At 34.7% G+C, this 25,847-nt stretch overlaps 2 protein-coding genes across 8 annotated transcripts; both read left to right on the top strand.

Annotated features, from left to right (window-relative positions):
* The first annotated feature begins 1,481 nt into the window (after positions 1-1,481).
* On the top strand, positions 1,482-15,000 carry LOC105628276 (uncharacterized). 6 transcript variants are annotated; one of them, XM_089720838.1, is made up of 14 exons: positions 1,482-1,729; positions 3,000-3,096; positions 3,190-3,281; positions 3,727-4,026; positions 5,546-5,863; positions 8,928-9,179; positions 10,603-10,699; positions 10,792-10,898; positions 12,557-12,689; positions 12,783-12,889; positions 13,385-13,469; positions 13,563-13,666; positions 14,184-14,269; positions 14,356-15,000. In XM_089720838.1, exons 2-14 carry the CDS (start codon positions 3,051-3,053, stop codon positions 14,687-14,689), a joined length of 2,061 nt encoding a protein of 686 aa, XP_089576964.1. In that variant the 5' UTR covers positions 1,482-1,729; positions 3,000-3,050; the 3' UTR covers positions 14,690-15,000. The 6 variants fall into 6 exon arrangements, with proteins under 6 accessions (XP_089576964.1, XP_089576961.1, XP_089576962.1 ...); XM_089720835.1 differs by having other exon boundaries at positions 8,928-9,209; positions 12,560-12,689; XM_089720836.1 differs by having other exon boundaries at positions 8,928-9,209; positions 13,388-13,469.
* Positions 15,001-16,239: 1,239 nt separating this feature from the next.
* LOC105628275 (uncharacterized) lies at positions 16,240-19,217 on the top strand. 2 transcript variants are annotated; one of them, XM_012209675.4, is made up of 4 exons: positions 16,240-16,874; positions 16,977-17,063; positions 17,345-17,443; positions 17,808-19,217. In XM_012209675.4, the coding sequence occupies exons 3-4, from the start codon at positions 17,393-17,395 to the stop codon at positions 18,336-18,338; spliced, it is 582 nt and encodes a 193-aa protein (XP_012065065.2). In that variant the 5' UTR covers positions 16,240-16,874; positions 16,977-17,063; positions 17,345-17,392; the 3' UTR covers positions 18,339-19,217. The 2 variants fall into 2 exon arrangements, with proteins under 2 accessions (XP_012065065.2, XP_012065064.2); XM_012209674.4 differs by having other exon boundaries at positions 16,243-16,874; positions 17,401-17,443.
* Positions 19,218-25,847: the final 6,630 nt, after the last annotated feature.

Here is a 25,847-nt window from a genome sequence, read left to right as displayed (position 1 = left end):
CTTAAAAAATGGCTAATTTTTTATTTTATCTATAAAATATTTTCATTTATTTATTTTTTTAACACCTCAAATATAAAAAAAATCTATAAAATACTTTTCAAATAAATCTAAAAAGTATTTTTTTTTCTACACACTCGTTAAATAAAAAATAAATTTAGAAATTTCCATTTTTTTTAATTTCTTTTTAAGGCGAATTGTTTTGCTTCTTAGTTCTCAACAATTGTTGCCGCTAAGCTCAGTGTCAAATTCCGACGTCGTTTATAAGGACCTCAATCCCAGTCCATTTTTTGACTGTCTTACCACTATCGCCGGCGCCGCATCCCGGCGAAAAATTCAGTCTTTTTGTTCTTTACAACTTAAGGTACTGCTCTCTCTCTCTCTCTCTCTCATAAGACCTGGGGATTTTTTTTTCCTAGCATAGCTGCAAAATGAGTGAGATAAATTGAAGTTTTTTTTCTTTTCCTAAAACAGCTCTTCGCCTCTTGGGTTGATTGCTTTTTACGGATTGATTATTATGTTAACATAAAGTATTGCAATTTATGCTAAAAAGACAAAATATAGATGGGGTATAACACTTCCCATCCTATTTGTAATTTCGCTTGGCTTGTAAATCGGAGACAATTTATTAAAAATCTTTTTGAATTTAAACACTCGATTGTAAATATTTTCGTCGAGATATAAAAATTTCGTTTATTTTTATAAAATAATTTATAGAAAAATATTTTTCATAATTTTTCGTTATTTGGAGCGTTTAAAAAAATAAGTTATTTTTGTAAGAAAAATAGTTTTCTATTTTGAAAGAGTAAAATATTTTCAATATTGACAAACCTTTTATATCTATATATATTTTTTTATTTTATTAATCATTATAATTACTACCACCAGTCACTATTTACCAATGGACTACTGGCTTTCATAATTTATATTTTTTTCATTCTTCTCATATAATAATTTGTATAAATAATTAATATTAGTTGAATTTATTAGATAGTGGAAAAAAGGGTTAATATTATTAATTTTGAGAACTTGATATATTAAATATTCATTTTGTTTTAAAAATTTTAATATATGATTTTTAGGATATTTAAAGTTTCATATTGAAAAATAAAAAAAAAATTATAAACTAAGTATATGTAAAACTTGTTGAGATTATAATTTTAAGACTAATTTTATTCTGCGTGTGCTACATCATCATTACAGCCATTGTTCATTCTTTGTATCTTGCTCTTTTCCGATTAGGGATTAGAATTTAGAATCGCTAGACCTCCAAGTGGATTTGGGTCCAAATTTTCAAATATTTAGTAAATTGCTTCTTTTAACTTCCACTAAAGAACCAATTACACCTACTATCCTTATTTCTTATACGTAGTATTCAACTTGAACTCTACGGTGGCCCACCTTTAATATAAAAAATGTCTCGTGCCTTGGAGCGAATTGCAGGTATCACTGCTCATATATATATTGCCGAATTTGTTATAATTTGAGTTGGACTTTTCTTTCCTTTTGAACTGAAACTTGGACTTTGGCTTCTTAGCAATGAAGGAATTGACATGAGCCATCTCATTTTTCTCTAACTTTTTAATATTATATTTTAAGCTTGGCTGAACTACTAATAACAGAGAATTCTAGGTTTCAATTGCAATCGCAGTCGCATAATTTGGGGTCATTAGAAAACATCATCACTGCAAATTCAGCCACAGCAAAAGCTCCCTATAGAAGTGCTTATCAGGTTACTATCAATTCAGTGATCTCTTTTACTTTTGTCCTTTTGATTGTTGAGAAAGTTCTGATTCTGAAACAGTAAATTGCTGTTGTGTTATGTTACATTAAGCTCTGCTATCCATTACTCCTGATTTAGAGAAAAGATGAAAAGTTATTGGGGATTAAATTAGTTATGCTTCAATAATTTTCTCGCCAACACGTATAAATATCTTGCCCGTTTGCACGTTCACTGGATACATTAGCTTTTGGGTTCTGTTTGGATTGTTGAGGATTGAATTTGATGCACTAGTTTTATTGTTAATACTTAATCGATTTATTAAATGAAGACTTTAATTTATGCTTGTGGATGAACAATATATTAGAAATTCTAAATGACTTTGTTAGTCAAGTCTTCTCATTTCTTCTCAGTTCTCAATCTGGCACCAGTTCGCATTCAGTCTCACAGACGCTTCCCTTTACTTAACTGTTCACTTCCATATTTTCATTCCCTTGTTGTGGTTCCAGTCACATAGACGGTAGTTTCATTTTAATTTTTATTTTCCAGCATAGAGTTCCTATTTTGTTTTTCTTTTTTCACACACACATACATAACACACACTTTTATACATGCAACCAAAGAAAAATTATTTTGTTTTCTTGAACTCATAAAATTTAGGGTTTTCTGCAGGTTATTCCTCTTCAATTTGCTGTTTTTATTAGTTGCTTCTGCTTCTATAGCTTAAATTTATAAAGCAAGTAAATTATAAATGCTTAATAATTTATGATCATGCAATTAGTCACCCTATATCCATGTAATCTAATTCTTAGTTTACTTTGTATTGCATCAAATGCATTGCTTGATTAACACAATTCAAGTGTGATTGGAGGTGGAAATATTTATTAGAGATGAGAAAAGATGACAGCTTTATTTTTTAAAGCTCAGCAATAATTGGGCATTTGAGACGATTGAGAGAGAGAGAGAGAGAGAGAGAGAGAGAGAGAACTCGATTACCAGGGAAGATGGTAAGGAAACCCCACCAAGAAATTCAAATCGAATGCTAAATGTTTCCACAATTTATTTTATCCACTCTCTTCGTTATTGAAATTTCATGAAAATTTAAAGTCTGTCCTTCGGATTGCTAATCTAATTGGTGGTAGCCATTGGTCGATTGCCTGGTTTGTAATACAAGAGGTCTAAGTAATCTAAGTACTGCGATAAATCAACAATTTTCATGTTATGGATTTCTTGCTGTGATCTTATATAAGATTGCCTTTGTCAACCTTTTGGTCATATGCAGGCTGAGTGAATACCAGAATCACCAGGTAGATTTGGTGAAATTGCTGAGCTTATGAAGTCTGGTGATTCATTAATGGCTGAAGAAACCAAACCACAAGGTTCTATCCTTTGTTTAGTAGAGAACTTGATTAATTGCTGGAATAGTTTCCAGACAAATCTTTGGTTCCTTAAACACTCTTAATTTGTATCAGGACAAGGGGCAAACTCCAGTAATTCTGCTAGTGCCAACCCTGCTGCCTATTTCCCACAACATGCTAAAAGTGCAGATCCTTTTCTGGCAGAGGTATAAAAGAACTACTAAACTTTTTATATTTCTTTTGTTTTAGACTATTAATTCTGCAGTTTCTCCTTGTTTTTCTTTTTCAAATTATATTTCTTTTGTTTTTGATCTTGCTTTGCTAATTTTTGAATTTTAGGTTTTGATGTGTTTGGTTTGCAAGAAGCTAATGAATGATGAATTATTAGTTTTCCTAATTGTTAGATCAATCTTATGCAAATATGTATCTCAATTGTTTCATTTTTTGTTTAGATAGAAGATATTTCTTCTCATTTTACTTTTAAAAAAAAAAAAAAAAAAAAAAACACGAATAGCAGACTGAGGTGTATATATGTTGGAATTTTCTGTGTCGAATTTTTCCATTCTCGACATTGATCTTCTCTTTTAAAATTCTCTCTCCGGTAAGAATTAAAATCTGAGGCTGTACCTGAGGGTTGCAAATCAAGTGCAGGTGAAGGAAAAATGCACTCTCTGTGGGGATCTGGAAACAGTCTTTCATTTTTTTGAATCTTGGGATCTTGCTGTCAAACTTAGATACTCTTGCAATAAATGTAGAATATGCTGGTTTCTAGGTTTAACCCTAGAGGATGATTGTGGAGTGAAAGCACAATCATCTGCACCTTCTTTTTCCTCAAATGAGAATTCTAGGTCACAATCGCAGCCAGAGTCTCATAATTTGGGGTCATTACATAATCACATCTCTGCTCTAAGTTCAGCCACAGCAGAAGCTCCCCAGACAACTGCTAATCAGGTTTCTATCAATTCAGTGATCTCCTTTTCTTTTATCCTTTTGATTGTTGAGAAAGTTCTATAATAGTAAATTGCTGTTGTGTTATGTTATGTTATGTCATGCATTATTCTGCTATCCATTACTCCTGATTTAAAGAAAAGATAAAAAGCTACTGGGGATTAGATTGGCTACAATGCAATAATTTTCTTTCCAAAATGATAAATATGGTTCCTCATTTGCATGTCCATTTGACATGTTAGTGTTAGCAAGCCCGTCCAGGTGTACAAGAGGTTCACCCATGGACAGAAAGCTAAGTCAGTCAAGTCCAGCAGTTAGCTTCTTTTCTGTTTTGTCTGTCCAGCAGTTAGTTTCTATTCTGTTTTTCTGTTTTTCCCATGTTCTGTCATGTGTTTGCTTTCCCTAAGTTAGTGGGTGGTTTACCAATTCCACTAAGGCAGTAACTTCCTTAATTGTAGAGACAGTTACTTATATTTCTGTATTTAATCTTTCATTTCTGTTAATGAAATTCAGTTTTGAACTTTCTACAGTTTTTGAGACTTAAACTCAAGAGGTTTTCAGGGTCCCTCTATTGAGCCTGAACGTCTGCAACCATAGGTCGCAGTAAACGCCCTTCGTCATCCCAATCACCCACCAATCCCTCATCCCATCGCCCCATAACTAGATCCTTATCTAGGGACCATAACAGTTAGTTTTTGGGTTTTGTGTGTGTCTATGCCTTTTAACAAGCCTTATTTTCATGAATTGAATGCAACCATAGAAAAAGTAGATGATCTTGAAACTAATAAAAATAAGGTTTTCTGCGGGTTATTCTTCTTCATTTCTTCTCTCTCTTCATTTGTAATTGACAAGTTACTGTTTTTATTAGTTGTTTCTGCTTCCATAGCTTAAATTTATAAAGCAAGTAAACTATAAATGCTTAATAATTTATAATCATACAATTAGTCAACCTATATCCATGTAATCTAATTCTTAGTTTACTTTGTATTGCGTCAAATGCATTGCTTGATTAACACAGTTCAAGAGTGATTGGAGGAGGAAAACTTTATTAGAGATGAGAAAAGATTAAAAAGCTTTATTTTTAAACTCTGCAATTTTGGGCATATGAGATGAGAGAGAGAGAGAGAGAGAGAGAGAGAGAGGGACAGGGATTTGGAGGTACTTACCATCAATAACAATCCCACCTTTATCTTCTTCTGTTTGTTCTGCATTTCTATATTGTATCATCAGTGAAGATGATAAAGATATATCCAGTAAGAAATTGACATTGATGCTAAAGATTTCCAAAATTTATTTTATTCACTCTCTGACTGAAATTTCATGAAAATTTAAAGTCTGTCCTTTGGATTGCTAATCTAATTGGTGGTAGCCATTGGTCGAGTGGCTGTTTTGCAATAAGGAGGTCTGAGCAATCTAAGTAGTGTCAAAATTTTAGATTGTCAACTTTGATGCTCTCTTTTAAATTCTCTTCGGTAATAAGCAAAATTGGAGGCTGAAGGCAATGGATGTAAATAAAATGCAGGTGGTGCAGCTGCAGCAGGTAAAGGAAAAATGTTCTTTCTGTGGGTCACGGGAAATAAATTTCTGCTGGTACGAGTCTTGGCAGTCCGATTCAGTCAAAATTAGATACTTTTGCTATACTTGTGAAAGATTCTGGATTCAACATTTTATCCTAGTGGATGCCCGTGGAAGTAAAGCTCCGTCATTTGCATCTTCTTTCTCCTCACGTGAGAATTCTAGTTTTCAATTGCAGCCACAGTGGCATAATTTGGGGTCACCGCAATACATCTGTACCACAAATTCAGCCACAGCAAAAGCTCTCTATATAACTGCTTATCAGGTTTCTATCAATTTAGTGATCTTTTTCTTTTATCTTTTTTGATTGTTAGGAAGTTCTGAAACAGTTAATTGGTGTCATGTTATGTTAAGCATTGTTTTGCTATCCATTGCTCTTGTGCGAAAACTGCATGTGTACGAGTCATTATCAGATAATAAAGAGTGAGTAGCGTATCTTACCACGAGGATTGGTTTTGAATACCAAACTATTGTGATTTTAATCATCTAGATGATTAAAGATTTGAAACTAACCAAACTCAAACCTTTAGGTACAATAAATAAAAAATAAGCACCAATTTATATTAATAGGTTAGGATTTTCACTACATCAATTTATTATGATTATTGTAACTAACAGGATTATTCTTTTGAAAGGTGAGATTTCCTAAAGTAACTAATTCTCTCCATCGAGATACAAAATTGCATTCTAATTAAAGTAAACCTTGTTATCTTGGCTATTTAAATTAATTAGAAACCATCAATTCATGAAATCTCAATGCACTCCTCAAAGTAATTTTTCTTATATCTAAGCCAAAACTTCCTAGGCTCAATTGCTAGCTTTTCCAATTTTAAAATTCACCTTTCAGTTCTTCGCTTAAAATCTATAAATCGTGCTATTATAGACATCAATATAATCACAAGCAATAAACAGAATAATAATTGAATCAAAAGACGTAAACTAGCATTAATTAATCAAAAGACATAAGCTATCATTAATTAGGATAAAAATCTACATTACAATTATAATATTGTTGATTTACAACCTAACCTTGAAGAGAGAAACTACTCCATGATATTTATCAAATAAGTACAAGAGTTTAAAGAAACAAAGCAAATCATGAATTCAATAAACAAAAAAATACTCAAGAATTAAAGAAGATAATAGATCTGTCTTTGGTCTTCTAAATTTTCAAGCTTGATTTGTAGTCCCTTCAATCTCGTTCAAGATTTGAATCTTTGATCTACTTCCTAATCTCTTTTTGGTGGCTTGGTTTTTATGAGAAAAGCCTTTGAATTCCTCTCTAAATTTGTCCTCCTAATAGCTGGTCAAGTCCCCTCCTCTTATAGAAGCAAAGAGCAATCTGAATCCCGTAAGGATTCCAACTTCAAAACTGCCTAATGTAGAGCCCTGAGAATTATGAGCCAATTTTGTACCATAAGATGATTGAAATGGAAGTTAAAGTCTTCAGGAAAGCTGTAGCCCTATGTTTTAGCTTTCTATAGCATTTTGAATCACCTCAATCCAACATACGTAGAGGAATTTATGCCCAAAATAGTAAACAGAGGACAACTCCTCGAATCAGGAAATCTGCTGAGCTTTTGCTCAAAACTAACGCCCGTATGGCCCAGGCCTTTTGTTCTTCTCTTGATTCTGTCTCTTTTCTCCAATTTATCATTAATTGGCTAACGACTGCTAATAAACTAACAGCCTGGGCTGTTATTCATTCTAATGAAGTTTTCCAAGCTTTTTCTGCAATTCGGCATCAGTATACCGAGTTGAAAATGCTCTATAGCGTCAATGCTCAATCAAATTGGTCATATAATATACTGCCAGAAACGTTTGAATCTAGTTATTAATCGAACTTGAATCACTCAAAAATTCCATCTGTAGCTCATGATATTGCAAAATAGTGGAGAGATGTCAGCACTGAAATTTTGTGGAAGCTACCTTTCAAAGCTTTTCTTGCTCCAACCTTTGCTCTATTCTTTGCACTTTCAGAACATTTAATCCAAGCTTCAATAAGAACCTAAATACATCAAAAACAACCAAAAGTAAGATAGATTAACAACGGAACTAAAAACATATGAAAACGATATGAAAACTATAAAAATAAAGATAAAAGTGTAAACAAAATAAGCTCTACATGTGTGTAGTTTATTCACACATCAATTACTCCTGATTTAGAGAAAGATAAAAAGCTACAGGGAAATTTGGTTAGTTATGCTTCAATAATTTTTACCAGAACATATAAATATCAACCCTCATTTGTTCGTCCATTTGATACATTAATTTTTGGTTGTGTTTGGTAAGTTGGGGATTGAATTTGTTGTGCTAGTTTTATTGTGAATAGATTTATTAAATGAAGATTATAATTTATACGTATGGATGAACAGTAGAGAAATGTTTAATTAGAAATTCTAAATGTTTGTTAGTCCATGTTTCCCGATGTGTCATACTTTTTTCAAAAGAAAATAAAAGGTTGTGTCATGTTGTACTTTTCTAATAAAATAATAATCATTTTTTTAAGGAAAAAAAAAAAAAGCAATCACTTGTTGGTTTTCTCACTTTCTATAAGGACAAACAGTAAAAGTTTTCGTGTTCGATTTGAATAAAGAAAAAAAAAATGATTAACGAACGAAAGGGAGTGAAATAACGGGAAATGAACAAAGAGAGAAAGGAAGAAAGACCACTCTGATTTAAATGACACAGTACAAAAAACCACTCAACAAAAATGTTTCATCGATTAAGGAGCACGAATCAATTCCAAATATTTGGATCTCGGAGCTGTGGCAGCCCTTTTCCTTTCCTGTAACTATTATTTCTGTAGTTTCTTCTTGTTTTTTCTTTTGTTTAGACTATTAATTCTGCAGTTTCTGATTGCTTGCTTTTTTTTTTTTTTTAAAGATCGCGCTGTGCAAATTTTTAAATTTTAATGTTTAATGTGTTTGGTTTATGATTCTCCATTTCTCCTTGCTTCCTTTTTTATTATATATATTTTGTTTAGACTATTAATTGTGCAGTATCTCCTTGCTTTTTTTTTTTTTTAATTATATTTTTTTGTCTTAGATCTTGCTGTGCAATTTTTTGAAGTTTCTTTGTGTTTGATTTATGAGAAACTAATGAATGATGAATTCTTTGGTTTTCAATTTGTATATCAATCTTATACTAATATGTCTAAATTATTTCATTTTTGCGTAATTTTTTATTGTATAATTTGAAGATATTTTCTTTTCATTTTACTTATTAAAAAAACAAGAAAAAACGTGAATAGCAGACGGTGGTTGTAAATCAAATGCAGTAACTATCAAAACCCGAGGCTGAAGCTGGTGGTTGTAAATCAAATGCAGGTGGAGGTAGAATGCTCTCTCTGCGAAATGTATTTGTACGAATCCTGGGACCCCTTCAATTTACAAGCTAAATACTATTGCATTATGTGTGGAGGAATCTGGACTCAAGGTTCTGACCCAGGGGTTGACTGTGGAGGAATAGCACCGTCAACTGCATCCTCCTTTTCCAGTGAGAATTCTAGGCTTCAATCACAGCCACGGTTGCATAATTTGAGGTTATCACAAAACATCTCTACTATAAAGTCAGCCACAGTAAGCGTTCCGTATACAACTGCTTATCAGGTTTCTGTCAATTCAGTGATCTCTTTTTCTTTTATCCTTTTGATTGTCGAGAAAGTTCTGAAACAGTAAATTGCTGTTATGTTATGTTATGATAAGCATTATTCTGCTATCTATTACTCCTGATTTAGAGAAAAGATAAAAAACTACAGGGGATTAGATAGTTATGCTTAGATAATTTTCTTGCCAAAACATATAAAAATCGTCCCTCATTTGCACCTCCATTTGATACATTTGTTTTTGGGTTGTGTTTGGGTAGTTGATGATTGAATTTGATGCACTGGTTTCATTGATAATGGATTTTATTAAATGAAGACTATAATAATCTGTATGGATGAGCAATAGAGAAATCTTTGATTAGAAATTCTAAATGCTTTTGATAGTAAAGGCTTCTCATTTCTTCTCAGTCTCACTCAGTCTCATAGTCACTCTCCTTCACTTAACTGTTCACTTTCATAGTTTCGTTCCTTGGTTGTTGTTCCAGTCACAGACTGCAAATGGTAATTTCATTTTAATTTCTTTTAGCACAGAGTTCCTATTTTGTTTTGCTTTTTCATAATTAGATTATTTTATGTTATTTACATGTTATGTAATTTAGGACTCAACAGCACACACACACACACACACACACACACACATATATATATATATATATATATATATATATATATAGTTTACAGGCTTTTCTTTCATCAACTGCATGCAACCAAAGAAATAATAGATTATTTTCATGAGCTAATAAAAATTAGGTTTCTGCAGGTTATTTATCTTCAATTATTCTCTTACTTAATTTGTAATATTCAATTTACTGTTTTTATTATCTGCTTCCGCATCTATAACTTAAATTTATAAAGCAACTAAATTATAAATGCTTATTTGTGTATATTCATGCAATTGGTCACCCTAAATCCATGTAATCTAATTGTTAGTTACTTTTGTATTGCATCAAATGCATCGCTTGATTAACAGAAACAAGTGTGATTGAAGGAGGACAGATTTATTAGAGAACAAAAAAAGATAAAAAAGCTTTATTCTTTAGAACTCGGCAATAATTGGGCATATGAAGAGAGAGTGATTTGGATGTACCCATCATTAATAGCAATACCTTAGCATCTTCTTCTGTTTGTTCTGTATTTCTATGTTGTATTACCAGTGATAATGATAAGGAAACCACACTAAGAAATTGATATCGAATGCTAAAGGTTTCCAAAATTTATTTTATCTACTCTCTTATAGGAGTTTCATGAAAATTTAAAGTCTGTCCTTTTTATTGCTAATCTAATTTGTGGTAGCCATTGGTTGAGTGAGTGTAAATAAAGCAACAATTTGCATCTTATGGATATCTTGCTGTGATCTTTTATAAGTTTGTCTTGTTCATCCTTTTGGTTGTATGCAGACAAGCTGGAAAGCAGAATCATCCAGTGGATCTGGTGAAATTGCTGGACTTATGAAGTCCGCTGATTCATTGAAGATTGAAGAAAGCAAACCACAAGGTTCTATCCTTTTTTTAATACAGAATTTGATTAATTTCTAGAAAGCTCTGCACATCAATCTTTTTTCCTTAAACATCCCAAATTTTTGTCAGGACAAGGAGCAACCTCCAGAAAAACTGCTTGTCCAAATCCTCCGGCTCAGAAACCTGCAGCCAATCGCCCACCACATGCTGAAAATGCAGCTGCTGTTCAGGCAGAGGTATAAGAGAACCACTAATCTTTTCAATTTAGAAGTTTGTTTATTAGAATCATGGATCAGTATAAGAATAACCAAACATACTGTTTGCAGTGTATAAGATGGTTCACTTTGTGTTGAGGAGGGTGACTGAATTGTTCGTTGCTCATTCTGCTGTAAAAAATTTGCTAGTTTCAGTTTGTTTTGAATAACAGAAATTAGGGATATAAGCTATTTATTATGGTGCTGCATTTGAATCACTTCCAGCTGCATGTCATCCTTTCTTTGCACACTTACGGAAGCCCTTACACAGTGCGGCTAGTTCTCTCTGTTCCCATAATGCTTCCCCCAACCAACCCCACCCTGTTGCCTCAAACACGGTTTGAACACTAGACGTGTGAATGGATATGTTAAACCTGCAGCCAATCGCCCACCACATGCTGAAAATGCAGCTGCTGTTCGGGCAGGGGTATGAAAGAACTACTAATTTTTTCAATTTAGAGGTTTGTTTATTAGAATCATGGATCCAGATAAGAATGGCCAAACATACTGTTTGACAGTGTATAAGATGGTTCACTTTGTGTTGAGGAGGGTGACTGAATTGTTCATTGCTCGTTCTGCTGTAAAAAATTTGCTAGTTTCAGTTTGTTTTGAATAACAGAAATTAGGAATATAAGCTATTTATTGTGGTGCTCCATTTGAAGCACTTCCAGCTGCATGTCATCCTTTCTTTGCACACTTACAGAAGCCCTTACACAGTGCGGCTAGTTCTCTCTATTCCCATAATGCTTCCCCCAACCAACCCCAACCTGCTGCCTCAAACACGGTTTGAACACGAGACGTGTGAATGGATATCTTAAACATTTACTGGTGGTGTCCCTCTGATAACTGCTTAATGAAAACTTTGCATATCAATTTTGTAGCAGGGGAAGTCATCTGTCGGAAATCAGATGACACAGGCTAAGCGGAAACCAGAATCACCAGGTAGATCTAGTGAAATTCCTGAACTTATGAAGTCGGTTGATTCATTAAAGGTTGAAGAAAGCAAACCACAAGGTTCTATCCATCGTTTAGTACAAAACTTGATTAATTTCTAGAAAGCTTTGCACATAAATTTTTGGTTCCTTAAATATTCTTAATTCGTATCAGGGCAACAGGCAACCTCTGGGAAAACTGCTCCTGCCAACCCTCTTGCTGAGAAACCTGCAGCCAATCGTCCACCACGTGCTGAAAATGCAGCGGCTGTGCTGCCAGAATCACCTCTTGTTTATTAGAATCATGGATCAGGATAAGAATGACCAAACATGCTGTTTCACAGTGTATAAGATGATTCACTTTGTGTTGAGGAGGGTGACTGAATTGTTCATTGCTTGTTCTGCTGTTAAAAATTTGCTAGTTTCAGTTTGTTTTGAATAATGGAAATTAGGAATATAAGCTATTTATTGTGATGCTCCATTTGAAGCACTTCCAGCTGCTTGTCATCCTTTCTTTGCACACTTACTGAAGCCCTTACACAGTGCGGCTAGTTCTCTCTATTCCCATAATGCTTCCCCCAATGAGCCCCACCCAGCCTCCTCAAACACAGTTCGAATGTTAGAAGTGTGAATGGATATCTCAAATATTTGCTGGTGGGTGTCCCTCTGATATCTGCTTAATGCCAACTTTGCATACCAATTTTGTAGCAGGGAAAATCAACTGTCAGAAATCAGATGACGCAGGCTAAGCGGAAACCAGAATCACCAGGTAGATCTGGTGAAATTCCTGAACTTACGAAGGCGGTTGATTCATTAAAGGTTGAAGAAAGCAAACCACAAGGTTCTATCCATTGTTTAGTACAAAACTTGATTAATTTCTAGAAAGCTTTGCACATAAATCTTCGGTTCCTTAAATATTCTTAATTCGTATCAGGGCAAGAGGCAACCTCTGGGAAAACTGCTCCTGCCAACCCTCTTGCTGAGAAACCTGTGGCCAATCGTCCACCACGTGCTGAAAATGTAGCGGCTGTGCTGGCAAAGGTATAAAAGAACTACTCAGCTTTTTAATTTAGAAGTTTGTTTGTTAGAATCATGGATCAGGATAAGAAATGACCAAACATACTGTTTGACAGAATATAAGATGATTCACTTTGTGTTGAGGAGGGTGACTGAATTGTTCATTGCTCGTTCTGCTGTTAAGAATTTGCTAGTTTCAGTTTGTTTTGAATAATGGAAATTAGGAATATAAGCTATTTATTGTGGTGCTCCATTTGAAGCACTTCCAGCTGCATGTCATCCTTTCTTTGCACACTTAACAGAAATTTGCAAACTGTGTGGCTAGTTCTCACTAGTGTTTTCATTTAGAAAGATTATCCTTGTCTTTGTTTATGTCTTGGGTTGAAGCATGTTTCACCCAACAGACCCCACCCGACACGGTTTGAACATGAGACTGTGCGAATGGATATCTCAAACATTTACTGGTGGGTTGTCCCTCTGATAACTGCTTAATGAAAACTTTGCATACCAATTTTATAGCAGGGGAAATCATCTGTTGCAAATCAGATGATGCAGGCCAAGTGGAAACCAGAATCATTGAAGGTTGAAGAAAGCAAACCACAAGGTTCTATACTTCACTTAGTACAAAACTTGATTAATTTCTAGAAGGCTTTGTGCATAAATCTTTGGTTTCTTAAACATTCTTAATTTTTATCAGAGCAAGAGGCAACTTCTGGGAGAACTGCTCCTGCGAACCCTCCTGCTGTCAAATCTGCAGCCAATCACCCACCACATGATGAAAATGCAGCTGCTCGGGCAAAGGTACTGTTTAGAAGTTTAGAAGTTAAGAATGACTGAACGTACTGCTTGATAGTGTGTAAGATAGTTTGCATTGTGTTGAGGAAGGCGACTGAATTGCTCATTGCTGGTTTTGCTTTTAAAAATTTGCTAGTTTTAGTTTTTTTGGCGTAATGGAAATTAAGAATATAAGCTATTTATTTGCTGCTCCATTCGATACACTGCCAGCTGCATGACATCCTTACTTTACACATTTACAGAAGTTTTCACACAGTGGAGCTAGTTCTCTCTATTCCCATAATGACCCCTCCATCCATTCCCAATCACAGTTTGAAGATGAGATGTGTGAATGAATATCTGAAACATTTACTGGCGGGTTGTTCCTCCAATAACTGCTAAATGAAAACTTTGCCTTCCTATTTAGTAGCTGGGGAAATCATCTGTCAGAAAATCAGTTTTGCTTTGCTTAATATGCCATTTTATTTTAGTAGGAATTGTATAGTTACTCTTTGAAATGAACATGTTGTGGTATTAAGTACAGGTTTATGCTGTTGAACTGAATTCAGTTAGTTGCCTTACTGATTTTAATATTTTGCAATTGCAGTTGGTTGGAGGGAGCACTACAAAGTAAGTACAGATTCTCTTTGCATGTTCTGTTTACTTTCGGATTTTCTCGACGTTAAAATGCTGATTTATGTATGCCATTAACCTAGGCAAAAGAGCGAGGCACAAAGAAAGAGAGACAAGGAGAAGAGGGTGAAACAAAAGAAAAGGCAGCAACAAAAGGCAGCAACAAAAGGAAAGCTTGCAGCGGCAGTTGCTGCTGCTGACACAGAGAAAGAGAAACAAGAGAAACAAGGAGAAGAGGAGGAAACAAAGTTAGATATAGGTGCTATATTAGCGGCAACAAAAGGAAAGCCTGCAGCTGCAGCTGACACTACTGCCATAGCTGCTGGAGCTGCCGCTGCTGCCACTATTGCTGCCGTCCTTTCTGCCATAGCAGCAACAGCTAAGGGTTCCCGATCGGATGCAAATGTACTATATTAGGTTCCAGCTGCACTAAAGAGGATCTGGTGCATTTCACCATAAGCTTGCCCTGAATCTTGTGGTAGAATTATTTTTCTTGTGGCATTTGATGATAGAATGTGAGGTTATCAAATAAAGCAAAAGTACGTTAGCGTATAAAAGGCGCCTCCATGATATGGCAAAGGTGCAAGTCAAATGTATAGATTCATCCCTGAATTTATAGGGAGAAATTTTACGACAATTTCAACTTAGACTTATTCAACACTTCAACTTATAAAATTATTGTATTAAATACTTCAATTTGTAAATTAAATCAAGTAAACAAGATAAAATAGGCTTCATGCATGTAAAAGTTAAAATCTTAAAAACTGTTACTCATGCTTAGAGGTGTGTGATATTATTAAAATTTTTAATTTAGAAAATATAATAGGTGTTTTACAAAGTTTAAGATGCTGTAATTTTTTGTGACAATGACTATAAATTTATATATTTGGATTAAGATTCAACTCAAAGATGACAATGTGTGGGGGAAAACTTTTGACACAGATTGTAGCATTTTTTTTAGTTTCTAATGAAAATTTCCGAACAAGATGATCTATCTTATTCTCTTGTATTTAGGATAAAAAAAATATAAAACACAATCATACAATTCTCTTGTATGTATTCGGATTAAGATAATCTCTCTAATGAAGATTGACAAACAAGATGCCATAATCATATTCTCTTGTATAAAACACAATCATACAATTCAAGAAAGAGCAAATGATAAAAAAAAAAAGTATGAAACTTATTATCAATTGATACAATGAATTATTATTTTTATCAATCGATATGATGAATTATTGTTTTTTTTTTTCAAATTATTCCTTTTCGAATATTTTTTAAAATTTAAAATTTCATTTTATGAAAAATCGATTTCAAAATTCAATAATTTCAAACTTTTCGACTGTAAATATAAATCTAATCTATTATGATAGTATATTTTAAGATATAAAAGTAAATCTAAGATATTTGCCTTTAACAATTGTATTAATGATAGTTATTAAATTAACTTGCTCTCATATATTTAAAATAAACTTGGTTGTTTTGCAGTATGAAAATTTTCATAATTAAATTAATATATAATTATTTTATATTGCAAATTCGCTGATAACAACAAATAATATAAGGGAAAAAAAAATCATATTGGGGTCCTTATATATTGTAGAATTTAACTAGATTAATTAAAGTTTAATTAGTGTTTGATATTCTATCTTTAACTTTTATATTTTATACAACTTTTTTTTATTATTTGTTTTAATATTTAAATATAGTGTATTTGAGACTTCGTTTTTCCACAAACAGCTACCAAGTTGATTCGATTTTCTTTAACGGTTTGACTCATTGATTCAATTTAATCATATGCATCATACTATGAATTTAAAAAAAAAAAGTTTAGTATTTAATTTTTTTTTGGCCTAAAAGCTCCATAAAGCCAAAAAAAAAAAAAAAAAAAAATGAGTAGCATATTTGTTGAGCTGGAGTAAATGCGTGGACCGCACGTGGTCAAAACGAGACGTAATCACCCATCATCAATCAAGCCATTGACATTCTCTTCGTTTCTTTCTTTCTTTCCTTTTTACTTTGCACTGTTTTTCAAAAACTAATTCTTTAACGGCAATATGACGTTTCGAAATGGATCGCTGCCGTTCCTGTATTCGGAGGAAAGTAGCTTGACAATAAACCAGCCGCAAAAGAACTGACCAAAATCAATTTCATGACGCCGGCGTGGAGGACTCCGGTTGTAGACAGCGGCGACGGGCGTACAGAAGGATGGAGAGTTTTCAGGTTCTGCTGGATCTTCTTTTTCCGCTCATGTCTCATTTTATTGCAGTATTTGAAAAGGAAGGAAATTTTCGGTTCGAAAGAAAAATTTGAACTCCATAAAAAAGGAGAGAAGGTGGAAAAAGAAAAGTTTATACTGGTACAGTATTAGCTTACACGTCCTTTTCACGGCGTTTCTGGCAAGGAAGTTTCTTCGATTTTGACTATGTCAATTTCTTAACGACTAATTAAACTTCATTAACAGCACGATTAATTTAATATTTTTTAATTTAACTTAAATTACTAATAACCTTCACTCTCTTCTTCAAAGACTATTTAATTTTGATTGTTCTTTAACTTTCTTTTCTTGTTCTCACGGCGGAGAGATCCCCGGTCACAGCAGGTATTTCAACAGTCTCCTTCTTCTTCTTTTGTCTCTCCGGTTAATATTTAGCTGTTCATTTTGGTGATAGCTTAGATTTTTTTCACAAATTTAATTGTGCAGAGGTTAAATCAACATGAGCGGTTCACATGTTATCAGTCTTGGTGGATATGAGGAGGAGGTTTCTAGTTTGAATCCAAGCTCAAGCAGGTATGGAAAATTTTTTACTTTAGACAGATCTATTAATTTTTTCATTCCAGTTAGTAAAAGGGATCTAGAACTAAGATAATAGATTCTAGAAGCTAAAAAAAAAAAAAAAATGGGTATCTTAAGGTTCATTGATATTCCTGGTATAGTAGATGCTATCACTCATACAACTCAATGGAATTGTTTAATCTTAAAGGGGATCTTCTATAATTTCGCACTTGAGGGTTTATTTCTTGGTTTCTTCCAGTTATTGATGACTTGAATTTTTCGATCAACTTTACTAGATCATCGCAAAGAAATTTAAGCCTTTTTCTTATCTTCTCCATTTCTTCATGGACAGCATCATGAGCGGCAACCAAGCATCTCATGATGAAATTATACTGGTACGCGATCTGAATTAGACTATTTTTATGATTTTAATACTTATTTGCTTTTCTTTTTCATTACTTCATGATTTTATTTTCCATGAACGAGATCAAAGTCAATTTTTTCTTCTGTCTGTAGCTTTTATAATGCACACTCAAAACCCATATTTAATTCCAGTTCATTCGATGCAAAGGACAATATTAATAAAAAACAAGAAGCTTGCAAAGATTTTTGGTTCAGTTTTGGAAAACAAAATGTCCTCTTTTTGATGGTTGACTTAGTGGTCTGAGAGTCCTACTTTTATTTTGGTTACAGAATGCCATACCTCAGTTTTTCATCAATTGGCAAATCTGACTACCATTTGATGCTGTTTTTGTGCAGATTGATGAGCAGGGCAATTCTCAAGATGCTTCTGCCATAGCAATAGGATTGCCTGGAGATGAGGAGAGATTGTCTGTAGTAGCCCATCAGGCTGAGTTGACATCTAGTACCTTTGCCATTGAAAATAATGGCCATGGCTCTAGAACTCCAGTGACTCCAGTGGCTCCCGATGGACTACTAGCAATACTTAACGAGACTGGGATAGATTTGAAAAGTATGAATCTTGCTTCTGCCAATGTATCTGGCAGTTTGTTAACAGGTTGGCATGGTGAAGATCTATCACAAAATCGAAAAATTCTACTAGTCGTCTCAGCATTGAGTATTATTGTTGGCTTTGGTTCTGCATTTATCCGTACCTTGATGTCCAGACAAGACACAGGGCTTGCTAGTTGGATATTGACTAGACTTGCATTTGCTGGAGCTGCTGTTGGTTTTATAACATCCATGAGTATGTTCTTGGATGATCCGCTAAACTTGTGGGTCAGCCTTGTTGCTTGTGCAATTTGCTTATACTCTTTGCTGAAGGTTTAATGGTGCAAAATGTGCGGGTCAGCTTTGTTACTTTGGAAATTTGCTACTACCCTTTTCTAAGGGTTTAGTTGGTTATTAATCTTGCCGACAATTGCCTTAATTGGTTGTTAGCAGATGCTCTTCCGCCGACAATTGCCTCAATTGGTTGTCAGCAGATGCTCTTCTTGCCAACAATTGCCTTAATTGGTTGTTAGCCTTGCTGACAATTGCCTTCGTTGGTTGTTAGTGGATTTTGTAACTCCAGATGCTCTTCTCGCCAACAATTGCCTTGATTGGTTGTTAGCAGATGCTCTTCTTGCCGACAATTGCCTTCATTGGTTGTCAGCGGATTCTGTAACTCCAGATGCTCTTCTCCCTGAGAATTGCCTTAATTGGTTGTTAGCAGATGCTCTTCTTGCCGACAATTGCCTTCATTAGTTGTTAGCGGATTCTGTAACTACAGATGCTCTTCTTTCCGACAATTGCCATAATTGGTTGTTAGCAGATGCTCTTGTTGCTATCAATTGCCTTCATTGGTTGTTAGCGGATTACAGATGCTCTTTGAGCCGACAATTGCCTTAATTGGTTGTTAGCAGATTAGAGCAGCCCTGAAATGATAGGTTTTCTTGTATTAGGCTGTAGCGTGTGGTCTTCTTGCTGACAGTTGCCTTAATTGGCTGTTGGCAGAACAGGGTTCTCAGGTGTTCTTTTTGTCAACAATTGCCTTAATTGGTTGTTATGCTTTCCTCAGAGACAATTGCCTTAATTGGTTGTTAGCAGATTTGGAGCACCTTGATATGATAGGTTTTTGTATTGGGTTGTAGCGGATGGTCTTCTGGTTGACAATTGCCTTAATTGTCTGTTGGCTTCTATGCAATAAAAGTTTTTTTTTTTTTTTTATATCATATATCTCTGTGTGTGTGTGTGTGTAATGATATCATATGAAAAAGCATTGTGTTATACAACAGAAAAAACATTCCCTCTTAAATGAATCTAGCTAAAGTTACAAAAAAATAACAGAATTCCAGTCTATTAGCTAAAACTTTAGCTAAATAACTTGAATTCGTCTGCAAACAGGTCCACGTTTGGTTCACACTTCAAAATTCTGGGAATTTTGATCCGATAGTTCATGATCTACAATTGTTTGAATTTAGGAATTCATGGTCTACAATTGTTTGAGTTTAGGAAGTTAGGGATTCAATTGATTTTCTTGGATTATTATAATAAGTTTCACATGATGAAATTGTCAACATATGTGAGGCCTTGGCGAATCCTACATGTGGCTCACTTTAATTAGCTAAATGATTTACTTCTTTCACAGCTAGAACACAAAATTTAACTGATAATCTCCACCTTTTTGTACTGATTGTAATTTTCATTGTGATACATAAGATCACTTTTTAATTGTATAGGGAAGTCCAGCCAGCGTTCAGATATTTGCCTGCAGGAAAGAGATGCAAAGTCAGCCTGTTGCTCGATGAAGCTTTTTTTGATGTTCTACAGCGCAATTGAATTAGGATCAGTGTTGCACTGGGCTTCTGGTTGTGGCGCAGTCAGATGTTGACAAGACAAGTCAAAATTATAATGGGGAGTCCAAGCTGAACTACCTTACCACTGATGGAACCCATGAAAGGCTCGTATCTCTTCATGTGTTCTGGCTCAACTGTTGACTTATTCTGATTACAGGCAGCTTCTGACTGTTGGATTTATTGACAGGCAAGGAGGGACCCATTCATGATGTCCAGTGGTCATATTCTGGTTCACATTTTTCTGTTGTTTATGGATGTATCCTTCTCTCTCTGCATCTGTGTATTTATATATGTCTATGTATGTACACTACATACAATTTGTTGCATGTATTTGTTGGCATGTATTTTGCACAGATGCAGTTTAACAGAAGTTCTGCAAAAAATTTTTACTGTTGGATGCAAGTCATAGCTGCTGGGTAAGTTGAGCGCTTGAGGGCATCTAGAGAGAATATCTGTCCATGGGACCTGGGAAAATATGGTTGGCTTGAAATAGCAAAAGTGGTTGATATTGATGTTATAATATCTAAAATTGTTTTCCAAACCTTTTGATTGGAAAAGTGCGAAAAACTTTAGGTGAGAAGCTTCTTGTCCAAAGGGACAATTTCATTTGGTGATGGCGAGGACTACTTGTACTTGCATTCTGAGAAATGGAGTTTTTCACTGGTGGATCCTATTGTCATGAACATGTATCATGTGATTCAAGTCTCTGGATTCACTATGATGCTTAAGAATTAATATGTTGTTTCTGTGGATTATATCACAAAACTTTTGATTTCCTTGAGTCTGGAAATCAATATGAGTGCTTCTTTTACAGGTTATTTCACAACTTAAAGAAAAATTAGGATATTTGTTTATTCACAAACATTCTTTGGTAGCAATTCATAATTTGTGCTTCCCTTGATCTAATTTCAGTTGTGCCTGCAAGTGCGACATCGTTTGACAAGAACTGCAGTCCTCTATTGGAGCTTGGAACAGGCCCTTACGATACTGTTGGATGGAACCGAAAAGGGACATGTATCCTTGAAGCAATAACTTTTGCCGTTTACTTTACGTTAATTTTGTATAATTTGATTAAATTGAAGCAGCTAATTGACCATTCTTTTGATCTTATATTTTGCAATCTTAATTCTTCTGTTCACAGTTCTGTGCTTGGCTGGCTTTGGTAACTTACATGGTGATATGGCATTTAAGTTTAGGATGCTCATTCTCTGTTGTTCTTCTTGTCTATAATATCTTCATTTGGAAATAGGAAGTTACACTTATTTCCTCTGTTGACATCCCTTGTCATCGTATAGAAGGAAATCACATTTTAGCGCTGCCCTGGTTCATCAAATCAACATATTAATTTGAGACTTCTATGCATTATCCACCGACTTATTTCTCATTAAAATGCTGTTTTTGGCTTGTACCATTCTTTTTTTTTTAAATGATTTTTTTTGCAACTTAGTTGTAACTTAACACCCTTCTTCTACATGCAAAAAAAAGAAAAAGAAAAGCTGTTAATTTTCAATTTGCTTCAAATTCAGATGCTGTCTTGAGGGTTGATGCTTCAGTTGTAAGGATACTTTCTCATTAAAATGCTGCTTGCTTATATCTGCTGCTTTTATTGTGCTCTGTAGCGGTAACTTGATGCCCTTCTCTCACAGACGATAAAAAGAATTAAGCAGAGAAACTGTTACCATTCAATCCTATATACTGAGTTAACTTTCTGCTTGTGACTGCCAAATGGTTGAGTTCTTACTTATACCTTGTTTTGTGTTTAATTATGCTTAGGAATTTTGGGACTATGCAAACATGTTTTGTGTAATTATGCTTAAGCATTTTGGGACTATACAAACATAAAAACAACTTGGAACAACTACCACAGAATGTTCTGTGACTACTGAGTGGTCTCCAGACGGACAGTATTTCATGACTGCGACAACAGCCCCGAGACTACAAGTTGACAATGGGTATGCTGATCATTGGTTTCTTTTTAAGCAATTTTATGTGTGTCCAGCAATGCTTGGTCATTGCTTAATGAGAATTACAACAAAGCAGTGCTTATTGCTTGCTTGTGTGGGATAGAAATTGGTATTCACAGCCATTGGTCTTAATTTGGTTATTTTTGTGCATCTAGTAATTATGCTGTTATCATTATTATTTTGAGGAAAAAAGTGTTCTGATTCATGTTTACATACTTTCTTACTTCTGGTCTAGAATATAATCAGCAGATGCTCCACTTTTATAAAGATTTACATTGTTTGTCTGTGGGGTGAAGGATGTTGGTAATAGACTTGCCTGTTGTAGAATGCAAGGGACAAAAGCCTCTGCTTTGCTTGCTATGTCTTTTGTTTTTTCATAGGAATTGGAAGCTTGACGATCAAATCTTACAAATTTTTTTCTCCTGCTTCTGGGTTTTTGATGATAGATTGAGGTGATCAAATGGAGCAGAAGTATATAAGCAAATGAAAAGAGTTCACTGTAGCAGTTTATGGTGGCAGGGTTTGAGGAAGAACTTGTAAAGATGATTGTAACATTTTTGTGGGCTCTAGTGAAGATTTACAAACAAAATAATGGATCATACAATTCAAGAAACATGGAAAATAATTAATTACATTTATTTTTCAAAGTTTTATTGGAAATTTAAATTTTAAAAATTTTATTCAGAAAATTATTCAGATGGAAATGGATTTCACTACTTTCTTGTCGTTTTATGTTTTTCAAATCGCCTTAAGCGTACAAAAAATTTAGCCAATTTATATTTTTAAAACCATTTCTCACTTTTGCATGATATCCTCTATGATAATTCATGTGAATAAGTAATATTGATTGAATTTATTAAATAATAAAAAAATATATGAACCATTTAACCATTCATCATATATTTTAAAATTTTCAATAAATAATAATTAATACTCCCGTCTCAAGATTAAATTTTGACATTATGAAAACTAAAAATAAATTTCACTGATTTGTGCAAGATAAATACTTAATTATAAGCAAAACTCTTAAAATTAACTCTAATTGAATTATATTGAAAATAACAAAATATAGGAGTAATTAAAAAAAAAAAAAATCAAATTAGGCCCTATTTTACGAAAAGCGCAAGTTTATTGATTGATTTGATCACCAATGCCCAAGCAGATCAGATGAAGAAACACACAGCGATAGCCATAGCTATTTCCTACATGGATTGAGTTTGTCATCTTTAACATTGCCAGGCAGATCAGAGAAAGCAACGCACAGCAAACGCCATAGCTATCTCTTACATAGTCACCTGATTCTTTAATACTCGGATCTGTCCTTAGTCATCAACAATCGGCGCCCATCGAAAAGTCAACCTTATCGCAGCCCGCACAAGAATTGCTATGGCCAAAGCCGAAAACACAAGCGAATAATACCGGCAGAATTTTTCATAATTCGCATTTTTTGGTCTTCCGCTAGTCAGCAACGAGCTAAACGCCCCGGCGAAGGAAAAAATGATCGAGATTACAAAAACATGAAACGTTGTCACCGGAAGCCCCTTGAATATGCCGGTTGGAACTGGATCGCCGCGGTCAGTGTACTCGTAGGGAAGTAGCTTGACAATAATACCGGCCGCCAAAGAACCGAACAAAATCAATTTCATGACGCCGGCGTGGAGGAATCCGGTAGTAGACGGCCGCGATGGGAGCAGAGAAGGAGTGAGAGGTTTCAGGTTTTGCTCCATCTCCTTCTTCCATTCGCGTCCCATCTTTGTTGCAGTACTTCAAAACAGAAGAAAAATTCCCTTCAAAGAAAAAAGTTGTTGCAGTATTTAAAATGAGAAGAAAATTTTTGCTCCAAAACACCTTCCTAGAAGAGAGAGAACGCGCATAAAAGAAAACCTGATTTGTAAGTGTTCGGTGGCACGTCTTTATCAGGGTGTTTCTTGGAAGCTTCGCCAATTTAAATCGGTCAATTTCTTAACGATTAATTAACCATTTTTTGTTTTTAACCTTTTCCGATTAGAAAAATTACTAAGAAGGCCTCCCTTTCTTTTGCGTTTTTGGGCCTCTCCCTCTCTTTATTGCTCACACAGCGGAGAGAAATATCCTTCTGTCTCTCTGTAACTGTTGGCTCTACTGCCACCGCAGTTATTCAAGATTGTGTCCAATTCCTTCTTCTTCTTCTTCCTTTCTCTCTTTGGTTAATATTTGTTTGCTCTTTCTTGTTTTTTCTCTATGAATTTTAATTGTACAGAGGTCAAATCGACGTGAGTGATTCACAAGACACAAACAGTGATCGTGAATATAATGAGGTTTATCAAATGAATCCCAATTCAAGCATATATGAGCTTAATAGACCGACGCCTGGAGCACCAGCACTTAATGATAATGAAGTCCAAACACAAATCCAAGATGGTCCATCTGTAGGGGTGGATGCACTGCGCAATCGCAGAAATCTTACTGTATCATCTAGTGTGATCGCTTGGGCAACCATTCTCTCAAGCAATATAGAAATCCTACTGTATGTGGCAGTGGGGTGTAATATTGTCGATTATATTTCTTGATTTAGCGGTAGGTTGATGTGCAGACAAAACACGGCTTGGTGCTAGAATATTGACTACAATTGCATTGAATGTGCTGGAGCTGCTTATGGTGTCATAGCTCTATGCATCAATATGCTCTTACCGGATGAGTTCAATTTGGGCCTCATGCATAATTTTCCTGTGAACTACTGTGGTTTCTGCCGGTGGTCTTGAACTTTATGGGCTCTATCGAGGCAGTGTATTATCAAATTTTTTAATAACCCTGCATTTTATCAAAATGTAAAAAAGAGATGAAATACAAGCGCGATGATGTGGACTGAATAATAACACCATAATCCACGTAGAGTAAAAGAGTTGACTGGATAAAAATAAATAAAAATAAAGTTAATAAAATGATGATTGGAAAAAATAAATGATGACCGGAAAAAATAAAATGATGTTGATAGAAGAACAGTCTCTATTTTTGTTGATCCGCTTTCTTTCATTGTATACGAAAAACAACGTAGAACTGAGGAAGCTGCGGGGTCCTAGAATAGGCAGACATGGAATATCCGCTGATGTACCTCATAGTTGGACTGTACCTTCCTCAAGTGTGATGCTGTACCTGGTCGTTTAAATCCAATCTCTATTTCAGCCTACCAGTCTTGGAAGGAGTCTATGGAGTACGCTTTCCAGTCTTTGAAATCGTGGAGCGAGGGCTTTGGTCCTATCTGTTAGGATACCGGCAATAAAATTACGAGAATAATTACGGCAGCGGAAAAATTAAAATGGGATACACAGAAATTTACGTGGTTCACCCTCAACTATTTAGGGCTACGTCCACGGGACCAACTCCAAATATTTCTTCCACTATTAAAAACATAGTAGGTTTACAAAGAGAGTAATACAAACTAGTGGTACTCACACGTGTTTTCCAAAAACACCCTAATAATCTTCACTATTTTCTAAACCCGTAGTTTTAAGAACCCTTTTCTTAAAACTCAAAACACTCTCTATTGCTCTCACTTGTTGGTGTCTATGCTGAATGCTCCTGCCTCTATTTATAGGCAAAGATTTGAGAGAGCCGTGCATTACTCATGCACGGCTCTTCATTATTTTCAACTGGCATGCCAACCATTCAATGGTTGGTTGCCAACCTTTGATTTTTTTTTTTCTTTTCATAATTGCGTGGGTCCCACTTGAGTGGGCACACCACCACCAACAAATCTCCCCCTGCATGCTCAAGTGGGGACGTTAGCCATACTCTCCATCATCCCTGCAGCTAATCGGCAATATTCAAACTTGTCTTTTGGAAGAATCTTCGTCAACATATCTGATCCATTTTCATCTGTATGGATCTTCTCAAGCTGTAACTGCTTCATCTCCAGTACATCCCTGATCCAATGATATCTAACATCAATGTGCTTTGATCTTGAATGAAAGGAGGAATTCTTCCCAAGATGAATTGCACTCTGGCTATCGCAGAAAATCAAATATCGTTCTTGATGAATTCCAAGTTCATTCAAGAAC

The sequence above is a fragment of the Jatropha curcas genome, chromosome 1, assembly GCF_041381405.1.
Source record: "Jatropha curcas cultivar XTBG-Jc1 chromosome 1, XTBG_Jcur_1.0, whole genome shotgun sequence".
NCBI lineage: Eukaryota > Viridiplantae > Streptophyta > Magnoliopsida > Malpighiales > Euphorbiaceae > Jatropha > Jatropha curcas.
The sequence above is the reverse complement of the archived record's forward strand: the minus strand, read 5'-3'. Positions and strand labels throughout refer to the sequence as shown.

What these genes read in the sequence shown, in the direction of transcription:
- LOC105628275 (XM_012209674.4), top strand. Translation starts at nt 16,990, where the DNA reads ATGAGCGGTTCACATGTTATCAGTCTTGGTGGATATGAGGAGGAGGTT. An exon ending in TTGAATCCAAGCTCAAGCAG is followed by an intron (nt 17,064 to 17,400) that starts GTATGGAAAATT and finishes CTTCATGGACAG; the next exon opens with CATCATGAGCGGCAACCAAG. An exon ending in CTCATGATGAAATTATACTG is followed by an intron (nt 17,444 to 17,807) that starts GTACGCGATCTG and finishes GTTTTTGTGCAG; the next exon opens with ATTGATGAGCAGGGCAATTC.
- LOC105628276 (XM_089720834.1), top strand. Translation starts at nt 3,051, where the DNA reads ATGAAGTCTGGTGATTCATTAATGGCTGAAGAAACCAAACCACAAG. An exon ending in CCCAGACAACTGCTAATCAG is followed by an intron (nt 4,027 to 5,545) that starts GTTTCTATCAAT and finishes AATAAAATGCAG; the next exon opens with GTGGTGCAGCTGCAGCAGGT. An exon ending in ATGCAGCTGCTCGGGCAAAG is followed by an intron (nt 13,667 to 14,183) that starts GTACTGTTTAGA and finishes TATTAAGTACAG; the next exon opens with GTTTATGCTGTTGAACTGAA.